This window comes from Seriola dumerili, unplaced genomic scaffold (assembly GCF_002260705.1).
Source record: "Seriola dumerili isolate Sdu_G_001 unplaced genomic scaffold, Sdu_1.0 BDQW01000301.1, whole genome shotgun sequence".
In the NCBI taxonomy this organism is placed as follows: Eukaryota; Metazoa; Chordata; class Actinopteri; order Carangiformes; family Carangidae; genus Seriola; species Seriola dumerili.
In genome coordinates, this window is record NW_019174556.1 from 1,416,671 (window position 1) to 1,440,945 (window position 24,275).

Consider the following 24,275-nt stretch of genomic DNA (forward strand, 5'->3'; position numbering starts at 1 on the left):
AGCCTATTATCTTTTTTTAAATGAGGGAAAATTACATCAGCTGATTATCAAAAACTTGCTTGTGTTACTGTGTTTACACATATTCACTGAATAGTTTTTTGTGGAATGTCCTCATGACAGTTGAAAATAAAGAATGTTGTGGTTGAAAAATATATATTATATAATGTATATTATCAGCTTTTAGGGGACATTATTGTGCTCCAGCATTTTTAAATGAAATGGAAATAAGACACTTCAGTCTTTCTCTCAGGCTCTTCACAATCACGCCTAACGTAACATTTACACAATCATGCAGTAAAAGCAAAAATGACAGTGAAATTACTGAAACTATATTATTGTGAATGTTCTGTGTTTCTTGTGAGCAAACTAGATTTTTATGTCTAAGAAACTGAAAATAGTAAAGTGTGTGTACATGTGCCTGTGGGTTGTACATGTGCACAGTTTTGTAAAAGCATTTTTATCATCGTAACTAATGAATCAGTTGCAAGTGCAACACACAATCTTCTGTTAAGGTAGTTTCATCTCCCACAGGTGATGGTTCAGGAATGTGAATAATATTATGTGTGCTCGTCTTTGTCTTAAAATATTTGTGATTTGTAATATTTTTGCTGTCTTTTGTGATTGTTTGCCTCCCCGGCACCTCTTCTGCAAGAAAAAATATATTAAATAAAAATCACTAAATGTGATTGTAAACGTGGGCTTTGAAAGTTCAGACTTTTTTTTTTCTTTTTTCTGGAACAATCAAAGGTTCTGATAGAGCAATAAAAATATACTTTGATTCTAAATATATGGTGCTGGAAAAAAAGAGATCATGCATTTCCAACACAATGCACCTTCAAAAAGAATGGATCTCGTCTCTGAATAAGAAAAGCAGGGCGAGAAACATTGGTGGGACCCTTCTGTGCTTTTGTCCCATACAGTACACATAATAGCACAGGGAGAGCTGCAATGAGGAAGCTTTCACTGCAAAACCTACCGCTCACTGCCACTGTTGCTCTCAGTTACAATGAATGTAAGTGTGTAAACACAATTTAATGCCCATTGGCACTATGTATTACAAAGTGAATGAAAGAATATAAACAAAATTACTGTGGAGTAAGCAACATCCACATGCATGTTTCAGCCTGATAACAAACAACAGATACATCTGTTTTTTTTTTTTTTTGTTGCACCAGTATCAATGGGTGAAATAATTTATTAAACTTTAAATCAAGACCTGAGGCACCTGCCAAACAATAAGATGCACAAGTATAATAAAGCTTGTGGAGAGAGGGGGTTGGCATCCAACCAGGTCCTTTATGAACCTTGTCAAAACATGACAGTTATTGGCATATCTTGAATCACAGAACTGCATCCTCGATGCCCAGCAAGGATGTTATTTGTGACGTGAAGACCACAGCAGTAGCAAACTCTGAGTGGACCATTGACCATAGGAAACATTGTACTTCGTTGTCACTTAAAGTCATTAACACTGAATGATAGTTGTGGGAGACAAACAGGAAGATGTCCAGTCACTAAGACCCTTTGTTCCTTCTAAAGTCTGATCTGAAGATTACACTGCAAAGGGGGGTGGGTATAGAGAGTGTGCTGAGTTCAACCATCCTTGGGGTCTTGGCCTAATCTTTCCCAGGAGCCCTGTTGAATGATGCATGCAATTCTATAGCATCCCGGCAGCATGTTTGGTCAGGATAAAAAACTTATCTCACAAACACAGAGCTGCAAAGTTACCCAGCGGTTTTGCAACAGTTAAACCATGAGAAAGGAAACTTAATGGCAGCAGATTTTTGTCCAAGCCAACAGCTCATGCTCTAAGAAAGGCAATGTCAGTCCAACCCAGTGGACCTCACTGATACATCTCAACAACCTTGGGGATGGATTCTTATGATTTTTTGTACAGATGCTTATGGTTCCCAGACAATGAATCACACAGACTTTGGTGGACTTTTTCTTTTGTGTTGACTTTTCATCAAGTGCCATTGTCATGTTAAAATCTCACTTTGTCTAATAGCCTACTTTGATTTTATGACCAAATACCTACAAAACAAAAGGAAGGGCTGAGTAAATCAATGGGCTGCACACACCTCAGTGCATCTTGGGCTAGGGTCATTCACGCATGTAATTAAAGCTGTGTAGTTGTAATCGGATCACTGATACATGTTAATGCCAGGTTTGAACAGGCCTTCGTATTGTTTGAAGGAATTGTATTTATGGGATGAATTGAATTTAGTGATGGAGGTGATGGGTTAACTTAAGAGAGAGACTACCTTTCTTTGTCTTGCTGTAATTCGTAGGTTTGAAATAGGTTTTCAGGTCCCAATTTAGTCTGAAGTCTAAAGCTATCAATCCTCTGTTATTTGAGGCTGAAATTGTCTCTACCCTCATCTACACGGATGAAAGAGAGAGCAGGGCACAAAGGGAGAGACAAAATGTGAGAGTCTGTTTTCTGTTGTAAAACTTGCAAATTTGTAATGTGATAAAACAAGTGGATATATTGGAAATTAAATGAAGAAGTAGCACCCTTTATTCAAGGGTAATGGAAAAGGTGGATTGCAATTCAAGGGATCTTTTTGTTAATTTTCTTTATGAGGGGACTTGCCATGCCCCTGAACCTCACTTCAAATTGGGCCTGCCTGCAACTACTTAGATGTTCCCACCTCCACAAAGGAAATGACAATTAGTACAAAAGTACAAAATTAGCTGCAGGTCACTCACCAGGACTCCCACAGCCTGACAGTCTACTTCAAAATAATACACACTCCTGTCACTGATGGGAAGCATAAATGTGGGTAATGCCAAATGGATGAGCTGATGAAGGTCATACTGACCGGCAGTGTCAACACAATGCCATCTGAAGAAAATCACTGTTGTAGGAGTTGCATATTCCAGGAGAGATGATGGGACAGAGACACACTGCAATCTCACCATGAGTCATTTGATTGTGCAAGCACTAACCTGCAGTGCATTTTGCCATTATGAAAATTATCATGGTTCTCAGAAAAGGAACACGACTCAGGAGCGAGATGTAAAAGTAAAAAGACTTTACTTGGGAAAAAACAGGCATACAGAAATTCAAGCAAAGGGTTGTCTGAGCAAAACAGGCAATCCAGCCAAACATGGCTGATGTGTGCCTGGTGCCCAAGGTCTGCCAAGTAGACAGTGTGCATTACCATTGACTTTAAGCTGCCCGGATCCTGAGTTTTTTTATGTTCTAAGTCATCTCACACTCTGAGTCATGAGTCTGAGTCTGTTTGGATTATGGCGACTCTGGCGTGACGGTTTGACAAGGGAATGCAACCTTTTTCATTCCTTAAGGCACATCTACGGGAAAATTTCTTAGAGATGGGATCCTTCACGAACACACTATTTTCTTCTACAGTTATCATGGTTTTGATTATTTAACACTAGAAAATGGGCAGTTCAACATGTACATCTGTACACAAACCAGGATTCAGCAACGTTTGAATCAGAATCTGAGAGTGAGTGGGTTATTCATTCGCTGACAGTCAGATCTGATCAAGCCACACCCACACAGTCCCGATGAAACAGATTGATGAAGTCTTGTTTTTCCTACCTAACTTCTTACCTCGCTGCAGTGATGTACTGGTCGACTTCTGGACCCCCTGCTGGGTGTGGTTACAGGTAAAACAGAGCACACTTCTGACAACACCAATCAGAAATGCTGGCTGAAACAGACTTGAAATATTCAACCAGAGAGGGCATCAGAACATGGCTTTTCTGCCTAAATTAGTCTTAATAAATTCAAACTCATAGTAAAAACTCTTAATTAAAACATGTTACATGGAAAACTTTTTTATTTATTCATGAAAATTTAATGTCATAGAGAAATTGTTCAAATTTTAAGCCAAGATTTCAGGGACTTTAACATATTTCTATTCAAATCAGGCATGGCCTATTTGTAGTGTTGAGATCTATGACTTTGTACAATTTAGATCTGACAGAAATGTAGGATTGTTTGTTAGTGGAGGTATGTGCTCTACTAAGTGCCATTCTAGTTAAAGCTGTTGTTGCTTATCACTTGTTGAAAACTAATTCACCTTGACTCTGCAATTAAAAAAGTAGGAGGTGTCTTATCTTTGGGGTCTAATGGATATAATAAACATGATGGAAATATTCTCTATAACATAGTAAAACCCAATAGTGAAAGTGTCACACAGTAATTGAATTGTGTTGAGAAAAGAGGCTGAAGTATGATGGCGTTCCAGATTGTGCATAATGTATGAAATGTAATTACTTTATTAACCACTATAATTGCATGTGTGGTCTTTTTGATTTAATTATTTTATTCTGTTAGCCAGTAGTGCTGCAGCTGAAGGCTGCTTCACGCCAGTTTTCACACTTTAGCTTTAATATTCATCACATCCATCTGCTGTCTCACTGCTCCTTTTTATTATCATTTAATTGTCAAACATGAAATACCTTGCTGACTAGTGTGTTGCAGAACATTTATTAGGTTTTAGCTGATTAATATTATCATCGATTTGCACAGTGTTAGCAACATTTGCACCTAACAAAATCAAGTTCACAGTTTCAGTTACTGTGTTTTTCTAGGATCTCTCCACTTGTCTGCTTCAGACAGACACACAAGTCTGACAACCTTGCAGGCCATGCATACTTTTGTAAAAAGATTATTTCATCCTTTGTTCATTTTGCCATAAAGTGGATTGAAATTTCCATTTTTTTCTTTCACTCTCTACCTGCAAGCTTGATATGAACCTGTATCTGCCTGTTTCTTACTGAAGCAACAGTTACATTAAACAAGCACAATGTGGGCGAAAGACAGTCTTTAAATCTCACCCTGCTTGGACACAACTTTTTTGTATTCAGCCAATCCATAACTAATTAGCAAAATGTTGTTGCACTTAAACCAAATCAATGTTTTTCTTGCTTCACCTCTAATGCACCTGCTGGCTGAGAATCTGGAGATCAACAAGATGTGATGATTTTTTTTCAAACTTTATTTCTCAGTATCCCATGATTCCTTGAAATGGAAATAGGATTTAAAAAGTATTGCTGAGGTTGCTGGCTATACAAAAGCAAATAATAATAATAATACAAATTATTTGCAATAGTTTAAAATCATTTTTTTGTTTTGATCAATTCATCACTAAAGCAACAAGTTTTGTTTTTACTTGAAATGAAGGAGACTTATGGGATATTTTGTGTCACTCTGTGTAGTGGTTGTAGTTAGAGGAACATGAAGTGTTGCTGACCGCAATTACAATAAAAAAAGGATGTCAAAGGATGTGTGAACACTAAAAATACACTGCTGCATTGTTCGTCAGGACTGCTTCCCTGTCAGTGCACACAATCATGTTGTCAGAGGCATGTTAAGACATAGGATGTAAAATAATTACATGTCTTCTGTTCACAGTTGTTAAAGTATTGACTGTACAGAAAAAAGGAGAGTGAAGGGGATGCAGATACGTTTGTAGTCAGATCAAAGACTACAGTACATACAGTAATAAACTCTCAGCTCTCTGCTATAATGTCAAAGCAATCTATAATTAAGGAATAATCATTCATCAGCAGATTAAAGGCATTTATCAAACATGGATGATATTTAGTCTAAGTAGGAAAACAGCTTCATTTTAGAATAATTCAAGCAAAGCGAAAAGTAAAAAGCTATTTCAAACCAACCTTGGACTGACAGAGTTCTCAGCAATCATCAAAGAAGCCCCATAATATGAAAATGCCTGACTTTTTATACTTTTGGATGTGACTCTGAACAACCCAGGTGCACACCCTAAAAACTCTGCATCACCAAATGTTGGTATTTCTGCCCAGCAATTGCACCTCCCTTTCTACGGGATTATACCTTGAACATACAGCTTAGTAGCCTATAGAGTTTAGCTCATGGAAAGTTTGTAGAATCTGAATTCCCTCAGTACACTTGTCTAAGTTGCAGAGTGTTCATTGAAAGATCATAGAACTCTGTGCTCCGTCATTTATGCATCTTTAGTTGCTGGTAGGACTTGAGGTCTGCTACTCAGAAGCTCAGCCTATTGTTCCTTCCCCCCTCCCTGCTCCCCCTCCCTTAAATGCAGCAGGGAGAGAGATCTTAACCTCAGGCCACAACAGGGTAGAAGTATCAAGTGGCTTAAGTGCAGCAGTTAGGTAAATGTGCTCTACAGCATGGTTATTTACACATGTAAGGAGCTATTGCTCAGTGTAATCTTTACTCCTCTGCCTTCTTTGCACGACTAAAATGTAAGAGATGGGCGACAAAATCCACGTCCTCATTTTGCAAAATTGCATTAGTTTAGCTAATATGAGGCTGCAGCAGACTAATGTCTTTCAAGAGTGAAATTTCTTAGTGTTTCTTCTGACCATGTTTCTGAGCTGACCTGCGGTGGCGGGATAATAATAAAATAATCTATCAGAAATCTCTTTTTACTGTTCACTATCCATTGATTCCAAAAGTTAACCAAGCTTAACCACTTAATAGTGAGTTATTTATTTCCATGGAAAACCTCATGCCCTCTCCCTCCCACACAGCACTCATGCAGCCTACCATTTCTATTTAAAAGAAACACTATGCAGACTTGTTTAGATTTTGTCATACTCTATTGCTTGATTTGTGTACCTGGAAAATTCACATACCAGAAAGGAAATTTTGTTACAGTGACATGGGCTGTCATGTCACCAATCATAGCTGCATATTAAAAGGGTTTTAAAGAGGACCTATTATGGCCATTTTAGTGGTAATCGTTTCATTCTTCGTGTCTACTAAAATAGATTTACTTGGTCATTAAAACCTTGTGGCAGCAAGGTGCCTTCAGTTTTCCGAGTCAGGCGGCTGCAGTTGTTCTCCACCGGCTTCACCGACTGGGAACCACCTCTGTGATGACAGCACTTTATCCTGATTGGCCGAAGGATTCACTGACACACAAGCTGTGTTCTACATTTTTATTCTAAGAATTTCAGATCCTCCTTTACAGAGGTGAACAAAGTACACAGCTCCATTACTTTAGTCAGATCATAGATCCTCCTGGTCAAATATGACCCCAATACAAGTGAAAGTTGTTTAGTTTAGTTTTTACTTCAGTTAAAACATTGGACTACTGGATTTTAAAAGACTTGAGTGTTCAAAAGTAAATTTTTTTTGTGTCAACATATTGTTGTATTGTTCCACATTTATTGAACCTGATGACTCTGAAACAACCTACTGACTGACTGACTGATTGACTGTAGAATCTGGAGAATAAAAGCTTGTAGAATATGATATAGACTGTAGACATGGACATAAAAACAAGAGGGAGCCTTTGTTTTCGTATTTTTTTTAGTCGGTGATGAAGTGTGGTCGTGATAAACATAGCAAACATTTCAAACTAAATTAATCTTTCTTTAAACCTTCAAATACAGACTTCAGATCAGACCATGTTCTTTGGTGAAGAATCATCTGCCTCATCTATCTAACGTCGCCATTGTAAGGGCAGTGACAGGTTCAAAATTGACTGACAGTGAGTTGGCTGTGATTGTTTTTTTTCCTGTGGTAGACACAGTGTATGGTCTATCACATTTTCCATAATAGAAGAAAGTTCATTCAACTGACTAAAAGCTACTTTCATAGTATGTTGAGTCAAAAGTAGCCTACAATAGGCTTAATAAGTCTTTTAAGCTTATTGGAGTGAAGGTCAGGAGTTTCCAAAAAGAATATACTCCTGTAAAAATACTTGAAAAAAAGTACAGGACTCAATTAAATGTACTTATACTGTCCACCCCAACTCTTTCATGGTTATCTCTATCTAAGGGAAAGCAATTTATTTGATCTCCTCCTTCTAACAGCTCGTTTTTCTTTTTCTTTTTATATGGACACCAATACAATAGTTTTCATTTCCAAACAGAAAACTGTAAAACAGTTTAGATCAGAGTTTGTTACTGTAAAAGAAGTAATGTTCCTATGTTCTTTTCACGTCCTGACAAAATAGTTGCCACTGTTTTTTATTCTCAAGTCTATGGTTCTCAATAAAAGAGAAATAAATAAAAATTGTTATCTCCCTATAAGTGTTGCTGTAGCAGGTATTTAATGTTTTACCTTTCCCTCCACACACCTTAACCCATCCCCCTCCATGTTTTCATAAAACATTACTAATATTTTATTTCATGTGTCAAAAGTCTAATGTAAACTTGTGTCTGGTCTAAACATGTTTAAGAACATTTGTTTGGGGGAGTAAACAGTGTGAATAGATTTTGCAGAACAGTCATGTTTGCCACATATATTCACATATTGAGGGTAAGGCTCATAATATTTACATTAAGAACCAGAACAGCTCTTCAGTTTTACGCAGTGAGTTGTGTGAAAAACCTGCTGCTGTGACACAGGTGAACTCGCGCTACGGAAGTAGCCTGTTGTCTGACTTGACGCAGTCGTTTGATACTCCGCCCCTGAAGTCACCGGAAACTCACCTTGACTGTCAAGTCAGGCGCTGTCAGCCGAAGTCAAACTCAAAGGCACCTAATGACACGTTCCGCACGTCTTGTGTAAACAAACGGTTGTGGCGGCTTCGTTTAGAGCACGAGTCCGATCCTCAAGCAGAAGATGACAGACCCCATGCACCTTCACAAGCTGGACTGGAGCGGAAAACAAGCGTACTCACTGTCCCGCAGCCGGAAGGAGAAAGAAATATGAAGAGCATTGCGAATCAAGAGGACAGTCTGCAAAGACTTCGGATGACAATATTCATGACCTGGAATACTTTTATGAGAAACCCTTTTGATTTTTTTTATGTGTGGACACTTCCGGACTAAAGGAGTATAAGTAATGGAGGAACAGACACAGTGACAGGTAGGGAGTCTCCACCGCTTCAACTTTACAATGTGGTGAATCTGAATTAATTAAACTTTAGTGCATGTAGTGACTGAAAAATGATCTCAGCGGTAGATTAGATTATCAATAATTTATATGAGCTAAGGAGGTACAGCATGTCAATACTGACGAACATGTAAGCATTTATATCTTTGCTGCTGCCTCTTACTAACATGATCAGGTCATGGTAATGAGGTAAACATCACAAATCCACAATAACAATGCAGACTGTGTCCCCCTGTTCGGCCACATTAAGTGTGAATTACAGAAATAACCGTTGTGAAAATGAAGCATCTAACTGTGCATGGTTTCTGAAGCAGTCCTCCTTGAAGTGTGGGCTCACAATAATGTTTGCAGCAGTGGAGAACCTTGGAAAAATGAAGCAGATTCCTGCAGGCAATTGATAACACTGTCTTTTCAGCATGGCTACAAAACTAAAGAAAAGTCTTTATTCTAAGTAGTTATGTGCTGTGCATTGTGTGGGGGTGTCCAGCTTGCAGTTGGGCAGCACCAAGAGATGTATTGATTGTCTGGACCCCCAATGAGGCATCTCATACAAAGGAGAAAATTGGGGTTTTACTCTAACACAGTTACTCCCATTAATGTAAACTCTGATCCTAATGACTCTGTAGACCATTTACATGCAAAAAACCTATATAACACACTTTAAGTAAGGGAAAACTCAGAAAAGCATAATAGATCCCCTTTAAATAGGGTGACTGTTATTGTCTTATCAGCCTGCACCTCACTGGGTAATTCATCAGTCATATGCAGTTATCATGAATCATCTCTTAGTCCCTGTAGATTGTTGTGTGTTCTAGACATTTGTGAACATTTCTCATCTGCTTTTCTTTTTTATGCCTCCGCACCGGGTTGCTGTTCATTGGTATGTGCGTCCATCACATTCTCGTGGACGCAGTATCTCAGTAACGCCTCGACGGAACTTCTTCAAATTTGGCACAAATGTCCGCTTGGACTCAAGGATGAACTAATTAGATTTTGGTGGTCAAATGTCAAAGGTCAAGGTCACGGTGATCTCACATTCTTGTGAATGTAATATATCAGTAACACCTGGAGTGAATTTCATTACTTCTGGCACACTGTGACCTCACAAAACATGTTTTTGGCCATGATTCACAAATTCATACACTATTTATGACACAATTTAACTGAAATGTAGGATAGGATAAAATCAAGTGACAAATTGTACATTCAAATGTCAAGGTCAAAGGTTAACTTCATTGTGACGTCATAAGTTCTGCAAAAACACTTCTGGCCATTATTCAATGCTGTACTGCAGGAAGGAGAGATTGTGACCATATTTCCTTCAACATGGCTGGTTGACGGAGGCACACAACCTGCAAAGCGGTAATTTTTCAATTTTTTTCTGCCATGTGTAAATATGCCTTTTAAAATGCTGCTGAAACTAACATGTTTATATTAATGTTATTGTCTATTCAGAATCAGAATCTGCAATGTAACTAGTAACTAAAGCTCTTATATAAATGTAGGGGTATTACAACACATGCCTCTCAAATGTGGTGGACTAGAAGTATGAAGGCAGAAAATGGGATAACACCAACACATAACAGTAATAATAATAACAATAACAGTGTAATTTTGTTGTCTGAAACAGGTACATACCTGTACTTACATTAGGTACAGTGGAAGAGAAAAACCTATGTGGAATAAGAAAGTATTGGTATTTTAGAAGAAATGAGAAATAAATTACCTTAATTTTTTTTAGTGTTTTCATTGACATTCATTCACCGTGGTCTCTCCAAAATCATAAGCTGGTAGGCTGAATCAAAGATACAGTGGGTTAGCATTTAAACTGGCAAATCATCTATTAAATACATTGCGGTACTCTTCCTCAAAATTGCACTTAACACCTCACACAAAACCACAGAGCACCTATGTTTCTATGGCCACTTTGACTCTGAACACTAGCTTGCTGAGGTTATAAGAAGATAATGGAAGGGGCGTCGCGTAGCACAGTGGGTTACGCAGGCGCCCCAGCTGCAGCTGGCCCCCGGCTCGACTCCCGCTTCAGACGGCCCTTTCCTGCGTGTCATTCCCCCTCTCTCTGCCTCCCCATTTCCTGTCTGTCTACTGTCCTGTCAATTAAAGGCACAAAAAGCCCCAAAAAAAAGAAGATAATGGAAAATTCCATTTGAAAACACATTGATGTTTTTTTCAGCATCAATATGAAAGCACATAGAAACAGTGGGTAAAAGCTAGAGAGTAATTGTTGATGATTTGTTTCTTTTATTATAAGACAGGGTAATAGTGATGGTGCTGGGAGCGTGTCCAGCTCTTACTTTCAGCTTCAAGACCACAGAGTGTGTTTATGTGTCCTGACTATTGAGCGGAGAAGCACCGTCTCCCCGAATCACAAACATTCACAACAGTAGTAATTTACTACACTACAACCAATTTTCAAGAAAGATACCAAAACACTTGTAAAAAATTTTGATTTTAAGATTAAAAGAAGTTAAAACACCACCTTGATTTAAGTTATATGCTTAAGTGAGAACAAATGAGGACTGGACACGCCAGAGATAAGCAGGAGTGAAAATGGTGCAGCTGAAAAAAGCAGGAGACATGCTTGCTGAGATGACGATACTCGCAGATAATGAAGTCAGATGAAGTGAATTATGGTGGAGCATTTGCGAAATTTAGATCAACCATCACATTATTGTCCCCTGCCAAGAACAACACTGAACATTTGGAGTTTTCATTGAAAAAGTTTTGAAATAATATAGTTGAATAAGTATTTCCCCTAATTGTCTAAATGGAGAGAATGAATCCGCTACTTGAGGGCAGTGGAAACAAGTTGTTTCACAACTTCTTCACTTTTGAAACCTGCAGCACGAAACTTTTTAATCCCCTCCTGGCAGTGAGATTAATATACAAAAATACTGTTGACACACACTTAGTTCAAAGACAATTATCCATCATTTAGGTAGAGTGAATGTAAGAGCTACACACCCTACCCCAAATGTTTTACAACTGCCAACCTGACCAAAAGCAGTACAACAACAACAATGAGTTTCTTTTTTACCTGGAGCATCAGATCATTTTCTTGGACGCTTCCTAGGTTTTTCCACCATAGGCTCTACCATACTTCTAGTTGCTGTAACCTACTCAGTCTCCGGAGATATAATCTCTCTCTTCATTAGCTTCCTTCCTTAGTCATTGCTGGTTGACTAGCTACTGGTGCCCCAGAACGGGAATGTCGCCACAGACACCAGATTTAAAATTCTGGTATAGGTACTGAAAAACATAAAGTGATTAGCGCTAATTGGATTAATCAGCATTGTGTGAACTCATTTGGCAAAGGCTTGAATGTAACAGATGTCATTTGGAGTCGTGTTTCTGACCACTATATTCACACACACACACACACACACACACACACACACACACACACACACACTACTACTACTACTTTCTACTACTACTTTCTTTTAGCTCTGTGTTTGGTCCTGAGAGAAATATCTGGCTCTGTAGCTGCTAAATGCTCCATTACGTTCACCAGCCGTGAGCTACCCCCTAATTGTGCCTGTCAGCTTTTTGTTGATGTGTGAGTAGTGTACAGTGGGTTTTTACAGCTTTTCAGATAATCATTGATATCTGTAATTATCTGTAGGTTCTTCAACATCAGTAACCTCTTTCACATCATCTAATTGTTTTCACATTGTCATGTGTTACACTGTTATTATAAAAAAAATAGATCATAGCCACTTTAAGATAGTGAATATAAACATAGCTTTTACTTTAATGCACATTAAAACACAGCAACAAGTTCATGCCTGTGTTCTCTAAGCAGCTTTCCCTCTATCCAGAATATATTGATCAAAGAATAATGTCTCACATCTGGGTACTTTGGTAACCTTGTCTACCAGAACTATGCACAGCCTGAGAGGCAACACACCTATCCACCTTCTCTTCTATTATTTACCTCCATAATATAAACCTGGTATTTCTGTTCTTGTATAAATTTCAGACATTCTGTGTGCTGTGCTGTCCTTTATATTTATCTATTTATCTCATTTTATGTCTCAGGGCTTTTTTTGTACTGTCCAAAGAATAATATTTTTGTTGCTGTCTGTACACTCTTTATTACACCAGAATACTGTGATATATGTCTTAATCTTTTATTGGGATATTTCTTGGTGACTATGAATTGAGACAAGATGAATAAGAGTCATGGTCAGCATTTCTTTCTGCTTTATAATAAATGTATCGTTATCTAACCTTTCTAACCCACCTTTTTCTACCATGGATTTAGGGAAACCTGCAGGTTGGTATGCCAAGATGCCAAATGTCAGAGTGTTAAAAATATTTTTCTGTTTTAGTTTTTTTTTATCTTTTCTGATGACTGTAACAGTCAAAATCTCAGGAATAAAACTTTGCATTCTACAAGCACAATATTGTATTGCCCTTCACTGGAAAATCAAAATGGGAGCACTAACTGTTTATTGGTGGCTCTCGAGATGTGGATGCATCTTTTTTTACTCAGGAATGCATGATGCATTTATGAACTATTGATAAAGAAATGCAGCTTGTGTATGACATTATGATGTAATGATGAATTACACTATACATATTTACTATTTATCATTATTATTATTAGTAAGTTAAAGGCTAAGTCTGATATTATTATTTCATTGTTTATTATTTTTACCACATTCCCTAAATAGACCAAAACTAATGAATATATGCAAACAGGTATTGTACATATTGTACATACATATTACATATTGTAACTTCTGGACTTTGATAATACTCATTTAAAAGCTCCACAGATGAAGATTCTGTCATTTTATGATCTTATGAGTACATGTTTATATTGTACTACAACCTGATGGATCTGCTCTGCCTTTCCTTTCCTTTTACACTGTGAAAAAAACATTATAAATGGCTTTAAACCATCGCTGGTTTAGTCTCCTGTCCTGCATGCATAATTCCTGCTGCAGACCACAAAGCTCAAACCTCTTGCCACTGGTAATTACACTTTGAGTGTTACATTGTAAGATATGAGACCTCAAAATGAATCTTTCATTTGTCAGTATAATCTCAGAACTCATGTGTGTGACAGCTCAGCCAGTTTTCTCTTTCAGAAGACACTCTAGGTCTGCCCAAAAAAATCCTTCAATTTATAATCTTCTTTCTGGGACCATGTCAAATTTCTTTGCCTTTTCTAGTTTCTCACCATTCAAAATATCAGTGATCTATTTCAAAGAATCCTTTTGCTTGAAGTCTGCCCCAAGAAAATGAGAAAGTATGACTACCTCGATGAAACTAATAGATTTAAACCCATTGACTAATTTTGTCTACTGCAAAACAGATGCATCTTTCTCCCTCTGACTATCCCTTTCCCTTTGATTCTTTGGCTCTAGCCTGAGGACATGGAGGAGTCTTCTCTGTTGAATCAGTAGAGCAAGACTCAAAGCCTTGAAAACAAAATTAAACAGACTGCTGCACACAAACAAAATGCTTTCATGTCACGACCACACAGAATCTGAGAGGAACAGAGCAACATCGCTGCTTTGGATTTATGAAAGCTGCCTGTCACCTATCCACCATTAATACTACTGCTTCCAGTGAGTTTCCCTCTAATGTAAAAGTATGTCTTTGCTGTCAATTCTACTTTTTACTTGCCTGATTCAACCTCCCTGCCTATTGACACTTAAGCCTGTAAGATAAGGAGTCTGGTAGCTGAACGCAAGTCAAACCAGTACAGTGATGTTATATGGAGGCTACAAGAGGCCATCAGTTGTTTAATTCTTTTTTCCCTATTATCTTGAGACCATAATTAATTTTTTTCCATTATTTCAGGATAACAAATACATTTTCTCATGACTTTGGGTTCATTATCTCACTATCAGGAGGGAGCAAGTTATTTTTTTCTTGAGATGACAGGATCATTTACGCACTGTCATGACAAAACAACTTTGTTATTCTAACAGCAATGTAATTGAAGGTTCGCTATTGCAGAAAATGAGATTATACAATAGATAGATAGATAGATAGATAGATAGATAGATAGATAGATAGATAGATAGATAGATAGATAGATAGATGTCCCCTAGGGGACATTCATGTGTCCATTAGTTCATTGTTCATAATAATAATAATAATAATAATAATAATAATAATAATAATAATAATAATAAAAACAGTTAATAATAAATAAACAATAATAATTATATTATTCCACTTCCTTTGGCTTAGGTGTTGTATAGCCTGATGGCAGTGGGAACAAAGGATCTCCTGAACCTCTCTGTTCTGCAGTGCAGTGAGATAGGTTTACCTATGAATACTGTGAAAGTATTGTCACATCCTTTTTAACAACTTTTTAACCCTCTTGCCTTTTGTACATGCATATTAACATGAGCAGCAAGAGAAGCTTACCTAACCTTTCGAAATGGTCCATCCCATGAATAAAACACTATTGCCTTGAAATGAGTGATGGTGAAGAACAATGAAGAACTGGGCCACAGTTGGTTGTATAGTAAGTGTGAAAGATAGGCTCTGTAATTATTTTTTTTGTTTTTTTCACTTTCTCTTGTATTTTTTATACATCACTGTTGTTAATTTTTCGCTTCTTGTTTTTCATAATCTTTTAAAGTAGGAAAAAATATTTATATATTTTAAGCAAAGCTACTTATTGCTGTGAACTTGAAAAAAGTGAAAAATTGAAAATACATGTGTTTGAAGTTAGAAAAAGTAACAATACCTCAGGGTAAACTGAGTGTTTATGGAGAAATCTGGACTCAATTTAATCTTTGTTCAAAATACAGTGATGTTTGGAATGAAGATCTGGGTCATAGTTGGATATAGAGTAAATGTAATAGTATCTTATAAGTGTGAAATATTTTGTAATGAATTCTTTGTTTGGAGTTTATTTGTTTGTTTTTTCACTTTTCCTTGTATTTTTATATGTCAGTGTTGTTGATTTTTTTTCTTCTTGTTTTTCATAATTAGGTAAAAGTATGGACAAAGAGAGAGAAGCTGGAATTCTGCTTTTTATGGTCAGAGATACGGCACTGTGCAAATGTTATGGCACTTCACATGTTTAGATTTTTATCCAACATGCAAGAGCATCTGGGAGGTATCTGATCTGTCCCAAATTCATTCTGCAGTATGAGACAATGACCCCAAACATACAGCCAGAGTCATAAAAACTACCTACAGACACAAGAAGAACAAAGAGTCCTGTAAATAATACAAAAAAAAAAAAATACAATGGCTGGTTATACTTGATTTCATATTCTATATTGGAGTGATGGTCTGAAGTAAACTGAATACATTTTCAGAACATTGTCAGAACAGCATACAGTGATGTACTGGTTGAAGAAAAACTGACCTGAGTGCATTAACTACAGTAATCATACCTTTGCAAGTGTCAAGGCGACTGTCAACCTGTGAGTCAGAATAGTATGTTAACTGTTCTAACTGGAAGGCAGCAGCCCATAGTGACAAAACTTTATTTGAAAAAATCTCAAGCACTCTCTAAAGCTTTATGTCTATTTAAATAAGATGAACCACGTTTACTGAGTCTGTATTCATAGAGAAATAGTTTTTGTCCAGATGTGCTTCACAATCACAAAATCTTGCTTGAATTTTTCCCCTCTGTGCTCAAAGTTAAAAAGGGGCATGTGGAACAAGACTTTAAAACACAACATGAATCAACATGATTTATAGCATAACCTGATGAAATTTAACAAACCGCATTATTGTATATAATTGATTATCACCACAGACACTTAAGAAAGCCCTGTATTGAGCTGCCATTACCACCTGTATCCTCTCATTTGTGATGTATGAACCGGCTGAACATATACTGAACTGACTTACTAAATACTGTATACTCACTAACCCTGCAATTAATAAAGCACTGATATTTGTGCAATATTGTTTGAATAAAAAGTGATATTGGTGACATTTCTGATACATCCAGTGATACGTCTTCATCTACTGTTCTAGATGGAGCATTTTCCAATACTGTTCTAACAAACCATTTTGACTATAGTGCTATTATAGACCTCTAATCAAGGCACCAGGTAGGACAATAAAGAACCAGTACCTGACACTGGGTAGAACTGTATGGTTCTAGTAAAATCACCCAACATTTGTTCTCACTCAACTCTGTCTCATTCCCTGTCAAAGAGTTTGTCACCTCCAAAGACAGCCAAGTATGTGCAGCAAAGTATCATCTGGGTTTCAGTGACCTCCTCCTTGCTTCTGTTTTCATGTTATATGAACAATCAAGAAATTTCTTTGCTCTCATTGTGAAGCTTTAAAGTGAGCTCTGAAATATGAAATACTGTAGATATGAGTCATGGAGGTTTTCTGTTTTTTAATAGGGACACATCTTCGAAGGCTTTTAAGCTGCCTGTGTCCAAGGGGGTGAGACAAATACCTGTCTGCAATTTATGGAAATTGAGGCAAATGTATGCATAAGTATCTTTGAATAAAACCTTTACTATCTTCTAGCTTATCAGATAGCTAACCCTGCACCCAGTGGAGAAAAAAAAAACTATACTATATACTATATTATTTGGTCTCTGCTCACTTTTTTGTTGCAGCTGATATCTACTAAGAATCTGTGTGGAAAAGAAACAAAACTTACAAGAACACAACTATTGCTTTCTTGCGCAGGCAGGTGCCAGCCCTCAAAAAAGTTATGTTACCACCTTAAGCACCCCTGCTGAATGTTTTTCTATTGCACTCAACAACAAAATTTGTGTGTGGTGCCTTCTCTTTCTGTCTCTATACTGCATAACCCTGCTCTGGCTAATGGCATGCACAGATTAAGAAGTCTTGCAGCGTAATAGTTTAGAAACAATTTCCATGCTGAAAACAAGAATGATATCTTAACAAAAATTAAGAACTCAAGTGCTTTGCTTTGCAGTAAGGTTCAAAGTAAGGTTAATTGCCCTCTTCTGATGCATTTTAAAGAAACATTTCCTTTCATCGTGGATCTATGAATCCAGCACAGAGGGTGGCAGATAAAAGAGAGACCACATCTATGGTATATTAACACCATACATACTAACACTGAAAACTAGCACATAAATACAGAATCATGTTTAAGGTCTTACTTAGAAATGGGCAGAAATATCCCCCTCTCCTTACCATACAGTCACAGACTGCAGGGAAGATGAATGGAAGCTAAATTCTCTCCTCATGTCATCTGGTGGACAAAAGAAAATCTGGCACCATTAAGTTACCTGACTTCAAGTAGTTAGTTGAAGTAAAATGTTAAAAGCACATTTTGGACATTTTTTTTTTTTTAAATGTAATGAAAGCTAAAAAAAAATGAATTAACAAAACAAGAGGCTTGTCCATACACCAGTGGTGGAAGAAATGCTCCTCTTCTAATGACACACTGTTTCATTTGGTTTCTTTATTTATGCATATAAAAATTCAAAAGGTACAGCATGTAATTTGCAAGTGAATGTGAAGTAGACTTGCCTGAAAAACCATCGAGGGGCTTGAAAAATGGCATTCACCAGGAAATAAATAATGTAGATTGCACAATCTGTTAACCATTAAAGTGCTGCATTGAAAGTTTTATTAAAATAAAAGAACAAAAGTATTAGCATCAAAATAAATTTAAAGTACTAATTATGGAAAATGATCAGTTCCAAAATAATGTATATTATCTTTTTTTGGATTATAGTTATTGATGCATTAATGTGTTCATTATTTATTTATTTGTTTCTTTTCAACATAAAACTGCAACATAACAAAATGTGAAAAATTGAAGGGGTCTGAACACTTTCTGAATGCATTCTATCATGTCTTAATTGGTAGGGAAAAAAATTACTTTCTTTTAGAAATGCAAAACATCATTCAACATTCATTTGACATGCAAATATCAGATTTACAGTGGAGGAAAGCACATATTGAAATTGAAATGTTTTGAATCCAATGATTAAAAGTACTCTTCAAGATATTAAAATCCAGTAAGAGATGTTTTCTACTACATATTGTTATTTCTTTTTTAAGATAATAGGATTTTTCCCCTCCAGATGTACGCTTAACATAGCATCGTATCGGTAACATTTGCTGGGATACTGACCCACAATGAGACATTTCTGGTTTGGATAAATATCTATCATTAACCATGAGATATCTTTTCTCAATATTTATTTATTTATTTATTTATTATTTTATTTATTTATTTATTATGTTTGTTGCTGTGGCGATTCCCTGTGACGACACCGTTTGGAACAGACGTCATAGGGTACACCATCAGCCAATCACATTGCAGTAAAAGTATAAAAAACAGTACTACACTACACATCTCTTCTGCGCAGACTCACACACAGAGGAAGAGCCAGTACTCGCGTCCACGGAGGATTTCAACTCTCCTTAAAAAGGTGAAAAAAATACCACTCTTTTGAATCACTTGTAGTGTTCTCAATGGTCACAAGTGTAGATAACCTCTCTATTGTTCACTGTCTGTTTGTAGAATATCACCGCTGCTTCACGACTATTTTTCTGCGTTGTACTTTTGATGTTATGCTAACCGGCGACAGTTAGCTAATCTAGCTAACGTTACCAAGTAGTAGTTAGCTCGACACCTTCCTCTGAAGCTAACGTCAGCTTTTGTGCCATTAAGCACCTCCGGCTCCCTTTGTATCTTTCTTATCACATTCAGACATCCACGCTCCGAAAGCCTTTTGTATTCCGGAAATTAACCACTTAAAATTCATATTCACTCATCAGAAATTATATCTGGCAGATTTGAATGACAAGTGAAGATTGCCTTCATTGAAAGGTTGTCTTTGCTAAACCTACTTAGTGAGCACTTAATTAGGAACACCATAGCAATTCCGGGTAGGGCCTCTCTTTGCTCTCTGAACAGCCTCAATTCTTAGTGGCATGGTTTCTACAAGATGTTGGAGACATTCCTCTGAGATTCTGGTCCATGTTGCCTCAGGGTTCGACGTGTTGTTCATTCTGAGATGCTTTTCTGTTCACCATTCCCCTCTGACCTCTCTCAAAGAACAAGCCATTTCAGGCTGTAGAATGACCAAAAAAATTGTTATCGATATCTATAGTGGCAGAGCAACACCCCTTAAATACTTCAACAAATTGAACTGCACAAATCTTAATTCTCTGATGTGTCTTAGTGGAAAAAGACAGATGTGATGTGTGTATGCCTATAATTAAGAGACTGAGGAATATATCAAGGCTTGCCCATTGCTGTTAGATACTGAGCTGTCTTTTTAGATTATTGTGTATCCCACAGTGGCAGTCCCTCAGTGCTTGAGAAAAAATTGAGCCAATGTGCTTGAGTTTTGCATATTCAGTTCTGAATATTCACTGCCTTGATAACTGAAAACTGTAGCCTCCTTCCAGTTACTCTGAGGATGAATATAAATGTCATACTATCTTCTTTTATTTGTGTATCTCCTTTTCATCAGCTCTTAGGAGCTCATCACCACCAGTAAAGCTGTATAAGCACCGGGTTGACGGGACCGAAGGAAGTGGCGCGTCGTACGGGGAGCTGCCTGCTGACATCGCCATGAGTTACAAACCCATTGCTCCTGCGCCATCTGGCTCCAACCACACTCCTCCAGGTACTCTGAGACCACTCAGCCTTAATGTTGTTCAAGCAATTATTGGCCAGTTGCTGTTTCTCCATGTTAAGGATTTAAAACATCTTACACCATGGTGATGGAAAATAATTATAAATCAGTGATAGCCCAGTCAATGTTGCAAGTAACCACACAACAGCATACAACAACAGTAGCTACAATACATTATCATGCTGTGATAATAGTTAAACTAGCTGATAGCTAAACCGAAGATACTCATGACGCAATTGGTTGTCTTCATATTGTATGTTATTTGTGATAAGTAGCCATGGTTTGCAAGTGGTAAAGATGTCTGAGGTGTGAAAAGTAAAAGTAATGTAAAAAGTAATGGCTATCAGTATCAGGGAGTATCAGGGAAACTTTTTGTGGTTTTTTTTGCTAATTCCTTTCCAAGATTAAATAAAATGTTTCAGATGGCAAGTTTCTTCTCATTCTGTTTTTCAAGTTCCAGCTATAGTGTGATATATCTGTCCCCCTTTTCTGTTCAGGCTCCTCTGTGCCCTCTCCATCTCTCCCCTCATCGTCCAACTTTAGGCCAGCTTTCAGTGACTTTGGCCCACCCTCCATGGGCTTTGTGCAGGTATGTTTGCAGTACAGTTATCCATACTGTTCTGGTGTCTTATACTTTGGAAATACCACATACAGACAGATGGGTGACAAATTAAAGTGAAAAACCAAGTGTCTTAGTAAGGTACTGGACCACAATGTGCTGCTAGAACAGCTTAAATGTGCCTTGGCATTAATTCTACAAGTCTCTGCACTCTACTTGAGGGATGAACACTATTCTTCTAAAAGATATTCCCTTGTTTGGTGTTTTGATGGTGGCGGTGGAGAGCGCTGTCTAACACATCAGTCCAAAATCCCTCATAGGTGTTCATTTGGGTTTAGATCTGGTGACTGTGAAAGCCATAGCATAATTTTCACATTATTCCACATCATTTTCATAGTCATCAAACCATTCAGTGACCCCTTGTGTCTTATGGATGGGGACATTGCATCTGGTTTCTCAACTCATTTTTCAGGTTTTCCCTTTGTCACCCATCTGTACATAAAAGTAAACCACTCTTCATAGTATTCTTTATGTGGTTTAAAAGGTAGAACTTGTTCTTGACATCATGGCTTTGTCAGACACTTTGTATAAAAGTCTGTACTAGAGTGGAAACTAAATGATACCTGCAAAGCATATTAACTGAAGATGTCTAAGAAAATTGCATATTAGCGTATAAAGTTCAAATGTTTCAAACAAATGTTCTGGCCATGGGTGGGCTGAACACACCTACAGCTGTTATTTTCAAACTGATCATTAATTGTGAACCACCTTTTATTTCTGAACTTAAGGTGGTTTTACGAGGGACCTTTCCTTCATTTGCAGCAGCACAGGACTTGTTAAATGTTAGGTGTTTCATACTTATGCACAGACCAACAAAGCCATTGTGTTCATTCTGTAACGTAGAAGAGCTGAGTTGAACTTGTTGCAACATTTAGATGTACAGGATCGAACAGAGAATCTGCTTCAGCTAACTTACCTGATTTTTAAAAAAAATTAAAGTACTTGTAGTAGCCAAACATGCATTTCTAACTATTGCTCTACATTTCCGCTGTACTCGTGAAGCACATTAAAGGTTGATAGTGCTGGAAGGCTGCAGGCATGTGACCTACATGGGAGTGCTGAGAATGTTGTTGGAATAATTTAAAACAGGGGAAAGGAGGAATAGATTTTGGTACAGCTCTGCAAGCATGGCAGTGTAAGAAGAATTAGATGGAAAGAGTTATGTTACTGTCTGTAAGGTAAATAATTTCATGAATATTGGAATGGTGATGGAGTTTTACATAGTATCATTTTGACTTAATCAGTGTCTTGAAGATAAAGATGCCCAGGCCCTGTGCTGAGTTACAGTTGTAGTTTACATCACACTATATTGTATTGGCAAGAGAAACAATTTTCGTTCATCTTTCTCTTCACCTGTGCTGTGACCTGTCTTAATGGATTTTTTTTCTCTCCCCCCACCCCCACCCCCACCCACAAAATGACATGTTTCTAAAAAAAAAATACACAAACAGCCTGTCAAAGTGTCTCAAGGGTCCACCTACAGTGAGCTTCTGTCTGTCATTGAAGAGATGAGCCGTGAGATCAGGCCTACATATGCTGGGAGCAAGAGTGCTATGGAGAGGCTAAAGAGAGGTATGTTTTACATTTCAAAAACGCATATCTGTTGTCAGCACAGGTAATGAGTTTTTTTTGTGTGTTGTGATTAGTACATCCAAGTGCTGAAGGGGGGAGAATATATATCTATTGTACTCCAGAAAGAGTGATTACCTTGGCCATTGACTTCTGGGAATAAAATCAGCCTCCTTTTTTGCTCTTTGGTGAAGGCAGGTCTGACACAGACTTTATTCTGTGTAGAATATGATTGTTATATAAAATATTTTTGCTTTTAGGTTTAAAAAAAAAAAAAAAAAAAAAAAAAAAAAAAAAAAAAAGTGAATGTGAATTTGAAATAATTCACCCCTAGCATTGTTTGTTAGGACAATAATCTGTCTATTTCGATATCTTTGTAGAGTTTTATTACAGTTTGTGAGGTGAGAGGTCCAACAGGGAATTAGACTTCTCTGGGGCTCTCAGTATAAAGGAAGACTTATATTTCTTTGCCTGTGGATCACTTTTTGGCAAACCCATAGAACATGTTCATGCACAAACCATATAACATGTAAAACATTAAATGTTTTAAGTTTGATGTATAGAATTAATGGACCGGTGTAATTGAAATAGAATCAAACATATTTTTGCCTTTTAACTCAACCTGCAGTTTTCTTGATTAAGGGCTGCCCTATTGCTACTTCAGCAGTAATGGCTGTCTTGGATAACTTAGATTTTTGTAGCTGAGGTGGACCCGGGCAGAAGATTTTGAAAATTGCAAATTATTTTTGCAGATCATCTCATTGATATAAAATTGTTGATTTAACACCTTGCACCTTCTGTTTGTCTTGTTCAGGTATAATCCATGCCCGTGCACTGGTCAGGGAGTGTCTTGCAGAGACGGAAAGAAGCGCCCGCACATAACCTTTTTGACAGATCCCTTCACCCCCCAATCTTTCCCTGTAGAAGCCTGCCCTCTTTATCGTCTGTTTTACAACCATTTTTTACCCCCCCACCTTCCCCTGTTTTGCCTGTTCCCTGCTGGCTTTTTATAGGTGCATTATGTCCTTCTTGTCTCTACTGTTCCCTGCATTCCACCACACCCATTTTTGTTAATCACAAACTTTCTGTGATGTGCGGGGTGTATGCAACTTGCAGTTTTGTATCTATTTTGAAATGAGTGTGGGGAATTTCAACACAATTTAAAGTAGAGTTGTGGGTAAAGACCTTGAATGGGAATGTTTAAAGTATTTGTTCAGTAATGGCAGTTGACATAAAAAAAAGTTTTTTTTTTTTTTTTTTTTTTTTTTTAAATGGTGAAATCAATGTTGAAACTGCACTTGTCTAAGTTTCTATTCTGAGCATCACTCTACAACCACTTAATATTTTCTGAGCATCTTAAACATACCCTGTTTCCATTCACCCTGGCTTTGTTTTCATCATTATTTTGTAGTGTTAAACACACACACATTAGATGTTTCTCAATCCCAAGAACTCTGTACATCTCAAGTCAATTTGTTAGTACGGAAATTTTGTAAACCAGATTTTTGCAGTTCGGTATGTATATCTTAATTAAATAACAGAAAAAAAGTACTTTTTTCATGTTTCATGTTCATTGTTGACTTTGAAAATAGTATTTTGACAAAAACTCCCAAGGTCCACCTACTGCAAATTTTACGGTGCATTAAGC

The 24,275-nt window shown here is 37.2% G+C and overlaps 1 protein-coding gene across 1 annotated transcript; it reads left to right on the forward strand.

Moving 5' to 3' along the window:
- Positions 1-19,156: 19,156 nt before the first annotated feature.
- Positions 19,157-24,174, forward strand: cdk2ap2 (cyclin dependent kinase 2 associated protein 2). Its single transcript, XM_022758539.1, has 5 exons — positions 19,157-19,224; positions 20,275-20,430; positions 20,937-21,028; positions 22,510-22,630; positions 23,442-24,174. Exons 2-5 carry the CDS (start codon positions 20,376-20,378, stop codon positions 23,507-23,509), a joined length of 336 nt encoding a protein of 111 aa, XP_022614260.1. The 5' UTR covers positions 19,157-19,224; positions 20,275-20,375; the 3' UTR covers positions 23,510-24,174.
- The last annotated feature ends 101 nt before the right edge of the window (positions 24,175-24,275 follow it).